The 19,356-nt window shown below is 35.7% G+C and overlaps 2 protein-coding genes across 5 annotated transcripts; both read left to right on the forward strand.

Moving 5' to 3' along the window:
• Positions 1-931: 931 nt before the first annotated feature.
• On the forward strand, positions 932-10,152 carry ATJ1 (DNAJ heat shock family protein). 4 transcript variants are annotated; one of them, XM_048100449.2, is made up of 19 exons: positions 932-1,034; positions 1,115-1,193; positions 1,298-1,405; positions 1,501-1,592; positions 1,786-1,869; positions 1,989-2,027; positions 2,434-2,556; positions 2,627-2,668; positions 2,757-2,844; positions 3,214-3,278; positions 3,422-3,484; positions 3,565-3,637; positions 5,134-5,225; positions 6,460-6,531; positions 6,647-6,703; positions 8,411-8,459; positions 8,534-8,603; positions 8,971-9,057; positions 9,593-10,152. In XM_048100449.2, the coding sequence occupies exons 1-19, from the start codon at positions 984-986 to the stop codon at positions 9,621-9,623; spliced, it is 1,365 nt and encodes a 454-aa protein (XP_047956406.1). In that variant the 5' UTR covers positions 932-983; the 3' UTR covers positions 9,624-10,152. The 4 variants fall into 4 exon arrangements, with proteins under 4 accessions (XP_047956406.1, XP_047956407.1, XP_047956405.1 ...); XM_048100450.2 differs by having other exon boundaries at positions 9,596-10,152; XM_048100448.2 differs by having other exon boundaries at positions 9,633-10,152.
• Positions 10,153-17,212: 7,060 nt separating this feature from the next.
• On the forward strand, positions 17,213-18,813 carry LOC125202741 (AT-hook motif nuclear-localized protein 28-like). The gene has a single exon (XM_048101186.2). The coding sequence runs from the start codon at positions 17,392-17,394 to the stop codon at positions 18,193-18,195; it is 804 nt and encodes a 267-aa protein (XP_047957143.1). The 5' UTR covers positions 17,213-17,391; the 3' UTR covers positions 18,196-18,813.
• Positions 18,814-19,356: the final 543 nt, after the last annotated feature.

The raw sequence follows: 19,356 nt of genomic DNA on the forward strand, positions 1-19,356 counted from the left end.
AAATCAAGAGAGGGACGATAGACCGTGTCCCCCCTGGTGATCTCTGCATCCCGGGATGCATACCGGGCTGCATCCCTCCCTGCCATACCGTCATCATCCCCATCATCTGTTGCAGCATCTGCTGCTGCATCTGGGGCATACCTCCCCACGCCGGCGTTGCCTGCCCGCTGCTGGCTTGCCCCCCGCCCTCCATCCCCCACTGCATCCCCCCCCCACCCTCCCGCCATCATCCCCATCAACTGCTGCCAAGGGACGTTAAACCCTTGGCCCATCTACCCGCCCATCTGGCCCCATCCAGATTCCACGGGTACCGTGGGAGTTTGAGATCCGCTCGTCGCCGGACTGGACTCGTTGTTGTTGTTCATCGCTCGATGTTGCTCTTGTACAAAAATTTAGAGAGAGAGAAAACTCGTTAAAACAAGTGGTGCAAATGAAAATGAAACTAAAATCACGTATATATAGTTTTTCAAAAAATTTAAAAAAAAAAAAAAAATGGGCGCTGGCCGATCGCTAGCCGATCGGCACGCCACAATGGCGGTCAGCGCATCGGCGAGCGCAGCGGCCAGCGCCTGGAAATCGGTGTGCGCTCGCCGATTTCTTCGCCGAAATGCCGTTGGCCGATTCCAATAGTTCGGCTAGCCGACCGGCTAGCGACGCGAATCGGCTAGCCGCTATTGGAGATGCTCTAAAGTATAAAGTGAATAAAGTAGAGAGAATAAAGTAAGAGAGAGTAAAGTAAGAAAGAGGAAAAAGTTACTACCATATAATGAAATGACTCAACTATGAAGAAACTTTCCGAAATGCTAAAATGATTCAACTATAGTGAAACGGAGGGAATAGTAAGATTTAAAAGGAAAAGAAAATATCTTCATAAAAATAATCATTCAGTTAAAAAGTAAAAAAAAAAAATTCTTAAAGGGTTTAAGCATAGCTTTAAACCCCTCCCCAATTTCATTTTCCCTATATTGCCGTAAAGCTCAAGCATGCGTCGATGGCTGGCGTCTTCGCCCAAATCACTCGCCGATAAACTATTGGTAATTGCTTTAATCTCATTAAAATTTAACAATTCATCACTTTCCTGTCAAAATTTCATCCTTTTCTCCGGCTTCGGCAGAAAACTTATGCTAAATCCTCCGATGGAATCTTATGTGGGAAAATACCCAATTTACAGCGGGCATTGCTTCATTCTCCATGTAAGAACTGCTAAATCTGACTGTAGTAGGTGTACTAATTTACTCAATTTGATACTATTCTGCAACTAAAGTAGAACATTTTGTTGATAATCACTAATGTCAAGGTCGATGGAATCATTCACCCGCTGCATATCAGTTCGGTTATAGGGAATGTCTGGCCGGTTTTGCACATAATGAGATGCTGTTTTCAAGGCGTTTCATCCACGCCACAGGTTTTGATTTCAAAGTCAACAGACAAAGTTTGAATTTTTTTTATATTGTAGTAGGATTTGGATTTTGATGATCATGTTGTGATACATTTCAATAGGAGCTTGTCGGTCTGAGGCACGTGATTACTATGAGATTCTTGGCGTGTCTGGAGATGCCACGGTCGATGAGATTAAAAAGGCTTTCCGTGCTGTAAGACTTGTTTGATCATTGTGGTATTTTAGTTGTTATTTGTTATCTCGTCCTATATAGTACTTTTCTCCGTTCAGTAGTGGAAATTGTATGCTTAGCATCTCTAGATTACTTCTTTTTTCATCTTTCAGTATGTTTATATGAAGTTATATGAACAATGACCATATGCAATTTGGTTCTCTGTGCTGTGTAGCTGGCGAAGAAGTACCATCCTGATGCCAATAAGAATAATCCTTCCGCAAGCAGAAAATTTCAAGAGATAAGAGAGGCGTATGAGGTCCCCTGTCCTATTAACATTTGCTCTATCTTAATTAAACCGAGAACTTATTTGGTCATGCATAGATTTTCTATGACAATAATGTACCTGTTCCATTTTATTGTGGAAGGTGATTGCAGACTTTGAAAGATCCTGATAAGAAAACACATTATGACAGGGTAAATACTACTTTCTTCTTTCCATTGGTGTTAGTTACTAGATTGTTTTTGTGTTTAGTTGTTCTACGATATCTTTTCTCCTACCTTTCCATGGTTAAGTTATTTGTTTTATGGCGAAGAATTGGATAACATTTGTGGATAAAGAGAAATCATGTTTAGAGTGTGAGGAAGTATCAAACAATGGTGGCATTTTGGGCCCAAAAGCATAAAAGAGTTTAGTTATCTGTCTGTCTCAGATTTACTTAAATATAGGAGTTTATTCTTTAGTCCATGCTACTTTCTTGCAGCAGACATGTTATCTGATGACTACTCATGTTTTGATTGATTATTGTTGTTTATCCTTTGTTTTTAGTGTTAAAGTTTGTATATGCATGTGTTGAAATTAAGCAAATGAATTTTCTAACAGTTGAGACGGAGTTCAAAAACAAATGGGACGAGGAGCTCAGATAATTTTAACACCGGCTCGAGTCGCTTTAGACATGCTCATGGAGCTCAGTTCTCTGATTCATTTCACAAAATTTTTTCTGAGGTACTATTGTGATTCTGTTGCTGTATTATAGATTAAAAAGGGTTTCTGATGACACCTTTTCCATCCACAGATTTTTGAAAATGAAACTGAAAATGTGGGTGGCGATATTCAGGTACATTATTTATATACTACTACTGTTGCTGCCTCATGTATGTAATTTCAGCTGTCTGCAAATTAAACCTTATTTTTTGGGATCCTAGGTGGAACTTGTGCTTACATTTTCTGAAGCTGCTCACGGATGCACTAAGCATTTTTCATTTGATGCAGATGTGCCATGTGATTCTTGCGGTGAGTAGAACGTGGAGCAGTTACATGTTATTACTACTAGCTAAAACATTATAACTGAACTTATGTCCCCTGAATTAAAGTTTTTGAGTTGGATAGTCAATAGCGTTACCAATGCTCTGTGTCTCACTTGTGGATAGATAATTAGTAATGGAGAATTAACAGCTTATTCAATTCCTATGTGGTGATCCCTGCCCTGTCCAGTTCCACTACTCCGTGTAAAGAGTTACTGTGTCCATAGTTCTTGGACAGAGGTTGCAATTAATTTCCCTGTTCTATTAAATGGTGTACATTGTTGCTGTAGAACTCACTAGTGCTGCTGTCACTTCTGGGCTTAAGACCTTTTCTTTACCAATTTATCTTATTTCTCAGGTGGCCGAGGCCATCCCTTGGATGCTCAGACAATTATGTGTCCAACTTGCAGAGGCATTGGAAGAGTGAGTACTCTCTGATTGATACTCTCGGAGCATTTCAATTCACTTTTACATTTTCTATTTTTGTATATATGATATCCGTTGAATATCAAATTTGTACGAGCGCTTATTTATGGCTTTCATTTACCTTGTTACTGGTTTTTTAGGTGACAATACCGCCTTTTACCACAACTTGCAGTACTTGTAAAGGTGCTGGACGAATAATCAAGGTCTACTCATAGTTTTTTACTTCTTCTTTTCTATCATATTTTGTATATCCAAAAGAAGTAAGAAACAAAATCATGTATAGGAATACTGCACAGCTTGCGGAGGATCAGGTGCGTGTAAAGGAGTCAGGGATGCCCGAGTAACTATACCGGCAGGTTAGGTTTACATAAGCACTAATTTGGTTGATAGTTTCACACATCCTTCTTTCCTTTTGTTTATCTTAGCAATCTTATAATTCTGATGTTGATACATCTAGCAAACCATTTCTGATGCATTAGTTATATTTTTAATTTTTAATACTCCTTCCGTCCCCCAAATTTTGACACAGTTTACCATTTCGGTCCGTCCCTGAAAATTTGACACACTTCACTTTTACCATTTTTGGTAGTGGACCCCATATTCCACTAACTCATTTCTACTCACATTTTATTATACAACTAATACTTTAAAAGTAGGACCCACATCCCACCAACTTTTTCAACTCACTTTCCATTACATTTCTTAAAACCCATGCCGGGTCAAAGTGTGTCAAAATTTGGGGGACGGAGGGAGTACTACTTAATAGTTTATGTAACTTTGTCACTTTGGATCTGATGGAAAAATTGCTACCTGTATTTAGTGGGCGATTAGGAGTATGCTAGGATGCCCTCAAGAATCTATCTGGAAACATAAGCTGTGGCTAGCACTTTGAGTCAGAACCAAGGCCGTGTATATATGCCGATTAGATAGAATTCATAGGTTTTTTGTTGGAACAACTCCTGGCGTTTAGTAATATCTTGAATAAATCAAGTGAAATGTCCCCGAGGACAATTAATTAGATCAAGGCTTACATACTAGGTGCCTTCTCGTCTCAGAGGGATATATTCATCAAGTTACAGCAATGGGACATTTCCGAGAACCTTTGCTGAGGTTTCACAGCAAAGCCGACAGGAGAATAGCACTGTCCTCTATCTTTTGTACTTGAAGCAATAGAATGGGCATGGTAAACTAAACAATATGAAGGGAAACTGCTGAGTCCTCAGTTTGTAAATTTGCTTTTCCAGAAGGGTTAATTGCCAAAATATACATGAATTTTGCCACTAAATGCAATTTAATCCAGAGCTTTCAGTTTTACAATTATATTCACAAGCTTCTTAGTTGATAGACTATTTGATGTTTGTACAAATTGAGTTGACATGCACGCATGGACTGAATGCCACTGTGCCTGTGCGCCGTATGATTTTTGATTGGAGAATGGAGAGATATCAATGGTGTATTAATTTTAAAAATAATAGAAAGCTTATGAATATAATTGTAAATTAAAATTTTAAGGATTAAATTGCATAATATGTTAAAGTTTTGTAGGTTACTATGTTTTGCAGTTAATCTTGACTAAGAATATCTCCTCACTAGCATTCCACAGATGAACATCGGGACTTGAATGATACACTTTATTTTACAATGTAGTAACTTAATTCGCAAACCATGTGTAGTGAATGATGCATTGATTTCCTGGAATTCAGTAGACCAGTAGATTTCAAAAGAGGGGGAGGATTTATTACTTTAATTTTCAGCGTCTATGTCTTTATGTCCCCTGTACTTTCTCTATATTCACTGAAGTATGCATGATGCTTGTGCTCACTGCGTTTTTTTTGTATTTTCTTGGGATTAGGTGTGGATGCTGGTGATACAGTTCGTGTAGCAAGAGCTGGTAATTCTGGTGCATGGGGAAGCACTTCTGGCGACCTAATTATTAAAATAAAGGCAACACCATTCTGTAGCTCTCCTTTCTATTTGCAATACCTAACAAAAAAACAGACTTTGTTTAAGTTTACATGATCACCTAACATATTTGGTTTAAATTGTATTTTTGAAATATGTTTTGATTGCAAATAACCTTTTGGGCATATGGATTTTCTTTTCTGGGTTGAAAAAGAATCTCTCCAGAAAAAGAACAAAAGAACTACAACGTGAGCGAGCACCTAGTGTCACTACACTAATTCCATTTAGGTGGCCAAAGGAAAAGCCTACTTGAAAGCATAAAAATAGAATAAGAGAAACTCTCAGGATCTTCGTTGTACGTTTCCAAAGGGTTTCCTTTGAGCATAGTTTTATGGAAAAGGTCTGTGCGTGGGCGGGGGAGGTTCCTAGATGGATTTGATTCAAGTACAATATAGTTTGTTGCCAGTTGTGATTTTCTGCAAAACTATTCTATGCATATAGCATCTCTTGTTGTTTTATGATAGACTTTCTGTATGTAGCATGGTATATGTGCTTAACTTGTTGATTTAATAACTGTGAATTATGGAAGATTGGTGTGTGATTCATCTTTGCCTATGGCTCTAACGAAGCATGCACACAAATACTACAATGGATATTAAGTTGAATCATATGAATTCTGTAGGTGCAATCTGTATATAGATTCTGTGGTTATTCTCTCCAAGGTCATACATATTGTTGAACTAGGAATGAGAGAGGTAGAGTGAACAACTGTTTTCTCTGAGAATGACATCATTGCTCTGTAAGCTTGAAAGATTACTAGCATAAGATTAGATTAACATTTTACCGTCAATACAGCCAACATTGTAGGATTGGCAAGTTATTGTTAAAACTGAATTCCTATTCTCCAGTTCTCCTAGGTTGGCTGAGTTCCAATGATGTTAGATACCAGTTTTAACTGTTAGATCAAACATTTTTGCTTCTGGTATTCTCCTTGAAGGCTTGAAGAAGGTTCTCCAGCGTTTTGTTAGTTGGATGATTTTTCAACTTATTGGTTACTTCCAACAATGTTTCTTGGAAGGAATTATGCAACAAATTGTTTATTGGACTTCTTGTTTGCATGTTGCTTTGCCATTGTGGGTCTTTGGCTTGGTGTAGATGACTTCTATTATGATTTATGATATTACTTGATGAGGTGCCATGCTTTCAAGTCAATAATTTTAAATGTTATTTCGTTATTTTGATTTTTTTTTATGTATTTGGTAATCTCTTGATTCAGGTTGCAGAAGATCCCATATTTTCCAGAGATGGTGCTGATCTTTATGTTGACAAATATATCAGCCTTACACAAGTCAGTTTGTTCAGATTCTCTTTTGTTTTTGCTTCGTCTTAATATAGGAAGGGTTCCCTTTTGCTTTTGTTTTTCTACTGCAGTCGAGTTGAAATTTTCTTTTAATGCCATGCAGGCCATTCTTGGTGGCAGTGTTGATGTGCCTACCCTTTCCGGAAAAAAGCAATTGACAGTAAGATACTTACTTCCCTTTCTGATATGGCACTTTTGTTATGTGTCTATACAAGATACCAGTTCTCTCTTCTAGATTTCATGCATGTTTTCAATTGCATTATTTTATTTTCCCTTGTTAATTTTACATATATGTGTTCTCTATACTTCCTTTTTTCTGAATTTAATATCTTGGATTTTTTAACATAATTTGCTACATAATTTTCTAGATACCTACATAGTAAGATAACCAGACTGATGTGGAATGTCATTAAGAAGTTAATCTGGTTAATCATGAATGGGGCCACAGTTTGTGATTGAGATAGAAAAGTTATGTTCATTTCCCAATCACTAAACCAGGTTTTCCTTGGTTTTTTTTGCTTGTAATTGGATCTTTTACTTTCAATTTTCCGTGGGATGGTGTTGGAAATTCGCCACTCTTTGTGCCTAGTAACTGAGATTAGCTCTCCTGTCCTTGGAGATTGGCTTAGCTCTTCTCTCTTCCCCCTCCCTTATATGTGTGAATTCAAGTCACCAGGCCATGTGGGTGGCAGTTGCTACTTGCTAGTAAAATCAGAGTCCAAACTTTTAAAGCGTTTGACATGACAGATAGACATTCATCGAAAGCCATTTGTTTGTACAGAAGTTTGTTGCATCAAACTCATAATCTGTCCAGATAATTTTCTGCCATTCCCATACATTGTATTCTCCTGCCTTATACTCTGTTTTTCTATGTCAATGCTACTGGAGTGTACTCTAATATTGGTTTATGAATCCCTAAAATCTAGAGGTTAGGCCAATATCAGGACTCCAGGGCAATGGGTCCATGAGCAGCACTCTCCATGAGGAGTAGTATTTTGAATGTACCCAAAACATGTCTGTGGGTAAAAGCATGCAAGTATTTCCCGTTTCTAATGCTACCAAGTACCAAGCCATCCAAATGTCACCAAGATCTGCTGATCTGATGTGACCTAATTAAATCTCTCTTTATACTGTTATACCTCATCTAAGTCTTCAGTTACATCCAATGCAGAATTTATGTTCCAAATTAAAAAGGATAACCTGATAATCCTTAGGCTTCCTGATGAATTATTTATGATTATCTAGTTATACTTCTCTCACTTGATAAAAGGAGGAAGTGTACATATTATTCTCATCATTTCCTTTTACTTATCTCACCTGAATGTTGCTTCCAAGATGAACACCATTGTAATACATAAGGAGGAAGGTATCAGTCTGATTCTCTGTGTTCTGTGTGCAACGAAAGACTTTCAATGATAGTCATAGGACATAACGAGGATCCTTTGTATATACCAATGTTTCCATATGTTTGGACCTTTTTGAGGAAGCTTAAAATTAAAACCATTACAGTATTGGTCTAAATTGGAGAAATATATATGCGAAAGTGGAAATGAAGGTGTTAGTAGATTTCAAAGCAGTTTCACTGGAAACTACATGAACCACCTTAGTGGGATAATTTGAATTAATAAGTTATTTATGAAACCCTAAAAAAATAGAAGTCCTCTTTAGCCTAATTATATGAATTACAAAATTATTCAAAAGAAATGATTCTAGACTGGATTATTGTTAAAACCCTGCTCCACCCTTTCATTTTTCATATATTTCACTCGGTTTATGGTGAGAGTTTTCTCTTTTATCTGATCAGTGCTTCCAGGTAACGCTTAAAATTTAAATCTTGTCTTCTGCTCAACGGTTGTTGTCATTGCAGATTCCTCGGGGGGTTCAACATGGGCAATTGGTTAAGTTAAGAGGCCAAGGTATGGCTTCTATCCTGATTTGGCCTACCTTTTGCTTTTGGTTTAGGTTTGCTGATGGGTTTTATGCACTATAGGATTGCCAAAGAGTGGTTTCATGGTGACCCATGGAGATCAGTACATACGCTTCTGCATAAAACTTCCTCCGTAAGTTTGTCTTTCTTCTTACTTTCTTGTGCATTTTTATTTTTAGTCGAAGCGAAAGCAAGCATCAGGTTCACCGGGGCTATGGACTTATTGTGTATGCTAAAATCACAGATGATTAGACAGTCTTCTGACTAGGAGATTTCATATAATCGGTTACAAATATTTCACTCTTAGTTTGTCTTGATAACAATGAAAATCGTTCCTCCAGAACACCACAACAGTGATCATTCTAGTTCTGAAGTGTTATACTTTTTCGCATTTTTGTTTGCGAAAATTTGTGCATTTACTCTTGGATTCTAAGAATTCTTCTGAAAAGAGAAGTAGATTTAATGTTAAGCTCCACTTTTTTCGATGTGTCATTTCTCAGCACCGTAACTGAGAGACAACGTGTAATACTAGAAGAATTTGAGAAGGAACAATCTGATGAAGATAGCAGATCTGCTTCCAGCAGTTGGTAAGTTTATGTTTCATGTTTTTATAACGACTCAGCATACTGAACCCCTTCCCTCTCTCTCTCATTTTTCAATTTTTGGCATCTGGGACTCATGGTCTTTAAGCATTGACATTTATCGCGGGTAGGAATTTATTATATGAGCTGACATGCACATAATTTGGCATGACTAAGAGGGTGTTTGGCTTAAGGCTATCTTAGACAGCTTATAAGATTTTCAAAGAAGTTATATGCATGTTCAAGAGCCTTGAATAATTGAGCTTATAAGCTACAGAAATATGAAACTTGAAGGGTATATGCTGGAATTGACATATCATAGTAGGTTTTTTTCTTCTTAAAATTGATTGTTGCTTATAATATCATGAGAAACTAAGATGGGAGTAAGGAACTTATTTTTTCAGAAGCTTTTAAGTCGTTGAAGCTTATTATCACTTTAGGGTTCGTTTAACCTAGGAACTTGCCAGAACTTTTCCCAAATTTTTTATACTCATTCTATAGTCACCATTCTAAATATGGTGCATAATCTGGAAATGCTTAGCAGGCTTTATCAGCGGCTATCTACTGGTTGAACTGTACAGGTGGCAGTATTGGGTGAGACGTTCCGCTTGGCCTGAGTTTGTACTGGAGTTCTCCGTATTGACGATGATATTGCTAGTACTCGTCAAAGTCTTGAACTAGGGCCACTACACGCACAAGCGTATAGAGATTGAGTGGCAAACCAGTGCATAATCTACACAATCATCTCTGTCTACAAAAATTTTGTTTGACGAATAGAGGAAGTGGTGAAATTCTTCTTAGCTCTTGAACAGTTACCATCAAGGACTCGGTTTCAAGAGGTTTGCTTCACTTGTAAGAATCAAGAGTAACCAACAACATCATTTTGCCTTGCTTCACTTGTACATTGATATTGGATTCTTTCATTCTTTCTTCATACAAATATTGTACGACTCTCACATTGAAAGAATGATATACTGATATACACATGAAACTTCTGTTGTTCCATACTGCGCGGCCGGGACGCCCCGTTGGAAGCTGTGGAATCCCAGAGATTGTCTTGTAAATTGGTGTTACTAATGACGTACCTGAGTTTTATCGTGATTTCTTATTCTTTGGTACGTAATGGTCATGACTTAAAAGATTACCTATAGATTAGTTTGGGTTATTTAGTTTTTAGGAAATAAACTCACTTTGATCAAGTGAAGGTTTTAGTATGGACTCCAATAAATACATAATCACGTCTTCTAAATTAATTTGGTGAGAATTAAAATTGATTATTACAAAAGTGATTGTCATTCTTAATAAAAGTGATTGTTATTCTTAATAAGAATATAATAATTATTTTAATTCAATAACTGTTGCATTTTATATCCCAACTTTAGGCATATTTTACAAAGGTTAGGTGTCACTTTAATTGTCATATGAAAAATAATTCAATAAATTGAATTAAACTATAAGTACTAGTATAAAGTAGTATACTTTAGTACTACTACTATTTATTTTGAAATAAATAAACCTTTAGTAATCAATTTGATACCAATATCAAAGATTGATAATCATTTATGAGACTAACCCGCTTAATTATCAAACTATAATTATTGATTAAATCTTTCGTTTGATATATACATATATCAGCAAATAGAGTTGCCCATAATCTACCTCAACTTGTTTGATAGAAGTTTTCCCTAGATGGTTTAGCGACATTGTAATGGATGATTTTTCTTATGTTCTGATGAGCATTTTCCCTCTCAATTTTTTTTTAACACTCATCATTGTGCAATTTCCAACACTATTATCTAATTTGCTCGAGATTGAATCTATTATAATGGAAAGGTTACATTTTTTTTACATCAAATGCCACTAATCTATCATTACTACATTTTTGCATGGATTTATAATAAAGATATAATGAATTGAAAGAGGGGGTTAGATGTTATAATGAGCTTCTTTAATTAATAATTTTACATGGGGTTGAAGATAGGTTGGATGTTACAATGAGTTTCTTTATTGACATTTTTAAAAGGGTTACTTCAATCAAACCAGTGAGACTGAGAGATCATGGAAGAGCTTTTTTGTCTTCATTTTGTTGGTTTGTGCTCCCGATTTCTCCCTTGCTCTATAGATTTGATTCGTGTTTCGTATTTAATCTGATAATATTTTGGAATACTTGCTCAACATTCTTCTTATGTTGAATTTGACAAAAAAGGTAAAATGAGTTTATCAAAAAAGTTGAAAAGGCTACTAAGAGCATCCACAATAAGAATAGGCCAGCTATAGGCCGGCCACTCTCTCTCTGCCACGTCATCAGCACTAAAAATCTACCTGCCACATCAACATTTTACTCAAATAGGCTAGCCTTAAAAACAACTACATTTACGGAATTAAACACAAAATAGAGAATTAAATTTAAGACACATATACGGGAAAAAATCGTTAATTTTATTTAAATAAAAAAAGTACATTAACTAAAAAAAAAAAAAAAATTACATAATAAAAAAAATCCGGGCTCCACACACGAGCCACCGCCCCACTCTACTCATTAATTTATTAAAAAAATACATTAAAAATGTTAGTATGCCTTGAATCCGTTATAGTTTGTCGCTAGCCGAACGGGGGTCTCGCCCGTCTTCTGTGTGCCTATTTTAGGTCTTAATTTTGTATTGGGTCTAGCCCGTCTTCTGTGTGCCTATTTTAAACTTACATAATTAAAAAAATTCATAAAAAAATATATTAAAAATGCAATAAAAAATGCATAAAAAAATACATTAAAAAAATACAATAAAAAAATGCATAAAAAAAATTAAAAAATAGCGCTGGCCGATCGGCTCGCCACAATGGCGGCCAGCGCATCGGCCAGCGCCCTCAAATCGGCTACCCCACGCCGATTTTTTCGCCGATTTGCGGCTGGCCGTTTCCAATAGTTCGACTAGCCGACCGGCTAACGATGCGAATCGGCTAGCCCACCGGCTAGCCGCTATTGGAGATGCTCTAATAATACTATGTATTTTTAGGAGTGTTTAAAATATTAAAAAAAGTTCGGTGTCCGATGCAATACAATAAATGAAAAGAGTGTGATATGTTATTTAGTTAAAAGCTCATCATTAAAACATTTATTTTCTAGGCATAAAATTCTTCAATATCGTTACGATTAAGAAGCACTTTTTTTTGTAAATGTGATATACTACTCCAAAGTATAATTTTAACCCAATATGCATTGAAATTAATAGTTACAAATTGTGATGACAAGAAAAAAATTTCCAAGCAATCCTTGGTCTAAAAGGGAAGCATTGGCATGGTCGCAAGGATGCTTTTTTGCTATGTCTGCATATTGTCAAAAAGTCAGACGTGACGCGTGAGCTTTAGATAATCATTACTACGTTGCTTGAATCAACTTGCAAGTTTTCTTATTTGGTAAATTTGTTATGGATTCAACATTGAATCATTTTTCTCATTAACAAAATTATCTGATTATGAGTGCTCAAATGATCTTATATCCAGCAAAGCATCCTTTTGATTGAATAAAAAACGAACAACTAAAAAAAGTCTTTTGATAATGTGGGAATATTTTCATTACTATTTGGTATAAAAATAGTATATCATTAGATGTTTTTAAACAAAAGACTTAATTATATTTGGAGTATTTTTGCACTATTTTCAGACTTTTTAACCAATATCAATTTTTTGTTTTAAGGAATACTACTATTTTACAATGTTTAATGGAGCAGGTACTTCTCTTCTCTATTCACATTCCACGAAAAATAGTCTCATCTTTCTATTTTTATCTGTCTACTAAAATTAGTCGCATACTAAGAATGGAAAGTTATTCTCAATTTATGCTTACTATTTTTTATCTTTAACTCTAATACTTTACTCGATTTATATTGATATCTCTCGTCCTTTACCAATTTTTCGTCAAAACTCATGTTGTCCGCCAATAAAACTGTTTTTGGTGGATGATATTATTTATTTAATTTCTTATTCATTTCTCTCATACTCCATTTATTCTCAATTTAATTTTGTTTAAAAATAAATTTAAAAGAAATAATAATAAGTTAATTTTTCTTTGCAGAAATATGCTTTTAGATAAAATGAACCCGATGTGCTTAAATAAAAATCCCTCCACTCTACATGGACAGAGCCATATATATGGTGCTCACTAGGGACTTGAGCCCTCATCTAAACTACTATTTTTAATTTATTTTTGTTCTATAAAATTTTTATATATTTATCCAAATTTAACATATATTACTATTAAATTCTTATTAATAATTTAAATCATCTAGAATTAAATTTTTAAATTTTTTTTTAGAAAACTTAACCCTTATCGATAATAGTAGTATTATTTTTTGTATCCGTCTACGAACCAAATATCTTGATTTAGTTGGTTTAACTTGCTAGTTTCACTAAACTAAGTAGGGAGTATTATGAAGCCGACATTTGACATTACTTCATTACCAACTTGGGTTCAATTACAACTCCATCATTCGACGACAAAATCAAAATGTGAGAGGATTGGAGTAGGGTTTAGGGTAGGGTCGTGGTGGTAGGGGTGCCATACATGATACAACTCTACTTTCTAGTCAAAGTTGGTGACCGCCATTTTTTGTTTTTACATACACATCCAATTCACCCATTAATTCACAAAGACTATGGATATTATAAATGAAGTAATGAACAAATTCATATACTACTAATATGAAATTAGAAGGGAAAAAAATTCAAACTTTCATAGTCTCATATTTGCAATTCACAACTTTTAGCATTGATAGTGTCATTGACAATTACTCGTCATTTAGCAATGGAAATGAATAACATACGTATTAATTTCAGATTCGTTGAGGTACAATTACAAAATAAATAAATTCAAACAACACTTTTTCCTAATACTATTATTTTATTAAGCTTCTATTATGCGTAAATTTAACCGATTGTGTACTATCACAAATTTTAAACAGTAATTAGGTAGATTTTGAATTGATTTTATGTACATTAGGTGGGAAATAAGTAACATGAACATGTAACAATATGTCATTAATTTGACAAGACTTTAAAATACGTGACTTGGCTAGCTCGTGATTTATCTTGTAATCATTTTATTTAATATTCATAATCGCCACTCTCGATTTCCATTACCCATTTCAGTTCATGCGATAATATATATATGCACTAACATCTTATAAAAATCATTGATTAGATGAAGTTTCGAGAGAGATGAAGTTAGTAGAATATTTATAGAAATGATAGCAAAATCGAAATAGAGGAGGTCAGTGTGACAGTGTATGGACAATCCCAGCCACCAATTTTGATTTTCAACTTTAATTGTGTCAAAACTTTCGTCGTTGGGTGTAAATGTAACAAACAAGTGGAGCCCTATTCTTCAATGTCTGGAGACAAATTAAACCCTAGATCCAAGTTTACTTTGTGCTTAGTTGGTGGAATAGTTCCAACACTTGTTGCCATTGAAATCAGTAACGGGTCAAAAAAACACATACTACTTTGTAGGATTGGATAGGTTGATAGTAGATTGAAAAATCAAATTTAACAGAAATTCATACTTACGACAGTGGAATCGACAGTCTCAATACAATCCCTTTTAAAATATACTCGTAATTCTTATTCTATATTAACTTGATGATATATCATCTCATCTACTCCCTCCGTCCCGGCTAAGATGGCACATTGCTTAGCCGGCACGAGACTTTAGGAATTATTGATTAAAGTGTTTAATTGGAGAGAGAGAAGGTGGGTATAAGTATTAAAGTAGAGAGATAAAAAAAGAAGAATATTTTAATAGGAGTGAGAAAAGTGGTTGAGTGTATTAATTGGAGAGAGAAAGTTACCAAAAAAGGAAATGTGTCATCTTAGTTGGGACAAACTAAAAAAGAAAACGTGTTATCTTAAGCGGGACGGAGGGAGTATATAAGTATAGATTTCTATCACTTTCTATAAGGTCATCCGCATCCCTGTCTCTTATCCGTCTCTTAACCGTCTTATCTCTTCACTATTCATAGGCCCCACTGTACTTTTCAGCTCATCTCTTAAATAAGAGACAACACCTGGATCCCTCATCTCTTAACCATCTCATCCCTTAACTATTCATTCAATTTTATTTTTTATTTTTATTTCCAACAAATTCAATTAATAAAAACACACTCCATTAAATAAAATAAAAATTACAATTTAAAGGCCTAAAAAATAAAAAAATACATAATTAAAATCCTAAAAAAAAATTAAATTTATGAATAAAAAAATACATAATTAAAATAAAAATTACAATTTATTTTTTTCGAATTTTTTAATTTAAAAAAATAAATTATGACGTCATAATTCAACGCCCACTCGCGGGCGTCACGCCATCCGCCAGCGCGCGCCACGTGGCACGCGCGCGTGGCGAGCCAGCTCGAGGCCGGCCTCTTTCAGCGACGCGAGACGAGCAGGCTCATCTCTTCGGGACGAGATGCATGCCGCATCGCCGTCTCGATGCCAGCTCGTCTCTTCGAGACGAGATAGGGACCGCAGCGAGATGCTCTGCGGATGCCCTAAGGCTCATTAAAAAGATGGATATATGACCCATTTCGAATAAGAAATTAGAGCGGATCCAAATCGATTAATCGATGATGAATGTGACTCCTTTCTAATAACCCCAATCATCCATTCAATTCATGATTGAATAAAAGAAATTACTTTATAATAAATTGGAATTGCTTTTGATATTTGGATGGTGAAGATTTACGATGGATTTATTATAAAGAGTAGTGTTGGTATTATTTAATAAAAATTTGTTATGAAGATTATTATTGTCTAATAATATTTTGTTATCCTGGATTTGATCATCACGAGAAACAAAATTAGCATTTTCTAAAGTTCACCAGTTTCTGTGTGAATTCATAATACGTAATTCCTTTTCTAAAATGGATTACTTAGATAAATAGTCGAATTACGAAAACTACTTTATCCACATTTAATTGACAAATATGCGAATTATGCATACTACACACGTGATTGTAGTATAATGATAAAATATAACAAGGCATTATTTTTAATTTAGAACAGAATCTATTATTCTAGTTGACCCCCACATTAAAAACTGTCTCTAATTTTTTATTACTACTAGTCAACTTAGCTCTCTCTCAACTCTTAAACATACTCACAATATTTATCAATTAATCAATATTTTTTTTTTTGCAAATTAGTACTTGTACTTTTTTGCCTCCTCTAAAACAGAAGTAGTATTAAACTTTTGCCATGTGAATTCACGGTGGCACCAGTCTTATAAGGTTTTTACCTTTATAAATTTATTTTATTACTCCAATCTGTTCTTCAATACATATCACATATTTTCATATTGTAATATTTGTCATTATATGTTTCATTTGCTTTTTAACTCTCTCCATTCGGCAATACATATCACATATTTTCATTTCATAATAATTGTGATTACATGGTTCATTTGTTTTTTTAATATATTTTACAACCAGTCTTCACATTCTAATAACTTATTCATTCAAATTTTATTGTTAATTAATATGCGCTAATTATATATAAAAAATTCTCAATTTTCAATTTCCACCAATTTTAATCTCATTTTTCTTTCTCTCTTATTCACAATAAAGGTTTCTCTATTATTTTATGAATGAGTTAAAACTGATCATGTCATTTGAAAATAAGTTTATTCTTTCATTGCAAAAATAATACTCCTCCATCCGTCAAAAATAATTCCATAAACTCATGACACAAATTTTTATGAAAAATTAATAAAATAAAATAAAATGTGAATATAATATGAGAAAAAAAATGAAAACATAAATAGAATAATGTTAATAGTTTAAAACAAACTTTACATTTTTGGATAATACTAGTATTTATTATGGACACTTCAAAAAAAATTATGAACGAATTAGTATATAAAATGAAATCCAAATTCACCTATATATTAAACCTATATTACTTGACTATTTGTTAAAACCCGACCCAAATTAAAACAATTACATGAACAAGTACAAGATCCATTGCTATGACTCAAAGTACAAAAACTTACAAAACCAAAAAAAGAGAAGTGCAACTTTATCGAATATATAAGTGGACCAAGAAAACAAAGTACAAACATTTAATGAATATCCACCCAAAAAAAAAAATTAAAAAAAAGTCCAACACTATCCCCTCTTCCTTTCACAACACCACACCCCACCGCCTCTCTTCACAAACCTACTTGCTCCCAATCCCATCTCTCTCCATTATTTTATTCCTACCAAATTGCATGCAGCCAATAATCCTCCCCATCCCCTAATCCCTTTCACCATATAAAATTCCCAATTCCCCCAATTTTATAAAATAAAAATCATGAAGCGAGAATTGGCCGAAGAAGATAAACAACAACAACACCAACAAAATCAAGATCACCATCCAATGTTCTCCAAGTTCCACCACCTCTCCTCCACCACCCCCGGTGGCGGCGGCGGCGACTACCAAGAAGCGGACAGCCACACCCCAACCAATGCCGCCGCCGACGGCGCCACCATCGAGGTCGTGCGGCGCCCCCGCGGCCGCCCCCCGGGGTCCAAGAACAAGCCGAAGCCCCCCGTGATCATCACGCGCGACGCCGCCGAGCCCGCCATGAGCCCCTACGTCCTGGAGCTCCCCGGCGGCGTGGACATCGTGGACTCCACCGCCCGCTTCTGCCGGAAAAGGAACATCGGGCTCTGCCTCCTCAGCGGCAGCGGCGCCGTCTCCAACGTGACCCTCAAGCAGCCCTCCTCCACCCCCGCCGCCACCGTCACCTTCCACGGCCGCTTCGACATCCTCTCCATCTCCGCCACCCTCCTCCCGCCCTCCGCCAACTCCCCCTCCCCCTCCTCCCCCTTCTCCCTCTCCCTCGCCGGGCCGCAGGGGCAGGTCGTCGGAGGCCACGTGGTGGGGCCCCTCATCTCCGCCGGCACGATCTACCTCGTCGCCGCCAACTTCACCAATCCGTCGTTCCACCGCCTCCAGGCGGCGGAGCACGAGGAGGACGACAACTCCGGCGGCCACGATTCGCCGAAGACGATCTCCGGCGGCGGGAGCGCGCCGCCGCCGCCGACGTACAGCTATCAGGCGAACGACGTCGTGTGGGCTCCAGCGAACAGACATCAGCCGCCGCCTTACTGATTGCTTTTAATTGGATTAATATTTGCTATATTAGTTGGTTTTGTTTAATTAGTTTGGTTTGTGGGGAATTTTTAATTGCTTGTGATTTTTCGTTGATTAATTAGCATTTTTCAGAAATTTGGTTTTTTATTTAACATATGAAAATGCTATGTTTGTGGGAATGGGGGGATCTAATATTCCAATAATGGGAAATTAATTGAGTGTCTGTATGTATTGGTGTGTGATGTATTTAATTTTTTTGTGGTGGTGTCATGTCTGAAAATTGGAAAATAAGTATAGTAAAATGGTGGCAGAATCAGACTGGATTTTCAGAGGAATAGGGGTAGCTTTTTAGGCATGGTTGCGTCTAAACCAATGTGCTGGCATTGCTGTGATTCAATTAGGATTTTGAAAATTCAGTTTATCAATTTTGTGCATGTATTTTGATGGTTTGATAGAGAGGAATAGGATGATGTAATTTGTTTGGGTGAGGTCGCAAGCACAAGCATGGGCTGAAAATGGATTTGATGAGAATGCTTCAATTTTTTTTTTAAACCTAGCTGCCCTTTAATAGCATCAAATTGAGCACTAAGAAATGTTTTATTTGTACTGTTCAATATGTCTGGTTTATTTTTCTCATTTTTTATTTGTATTTTGATTTGATATGCTATTTATTAAAATTTTATTTAAATAAGGAAAATTACATTATTAAATCCATATAAAATTAATACTATGTAGTAAGTTCCATTTTTTTTCTTAAAATATTGCTTCAAACTATTACTCCAAAATAATTAAATTTGTGTTACGTGATAGACATTAGTTGGATGACACTAAAGGGGGAGTTGCGTTAATTAATATTTTTAACATGTCTTATGCATAATTAAGTTTGTGACACAGTATCATGTTTCCTCAATGGCATAGAACACTGTAACAAGTCATTAATTAAAAAGGAGTACTACAATGTAACAATATAAGGTTCGATTAAACTCATGAACCTTAATATACTACGATCAAATTTTATTCAATAATAATGAAATACTAACCTCAAGATTTACAGTCTTTGGCGCCAGTTAGAGTAATCGTAGCATTGTGCATGCTCTAAGCCCTTTGGTATGCGATGCAGACCATGAGCCCAAAATATTAGTCCCAACGACCAATTTTAATTTTTTTAATTCTAAATCT

The sequence above is a fragment of the Salvia hispanica genome, chromosome 2 (assembly GCF_029641045.1).
Source record: "Salvia hispanica isolate PSC_SH4W2 chromosome 2, Shi_PSC_v1, whole genome shotgun sequence".
NCBI lineage: Eukaryota > Viridiplantae > Streptophyta > Magnoliopsida > Lamiales > Lamiaceae > Salvia > Salvia hispanica.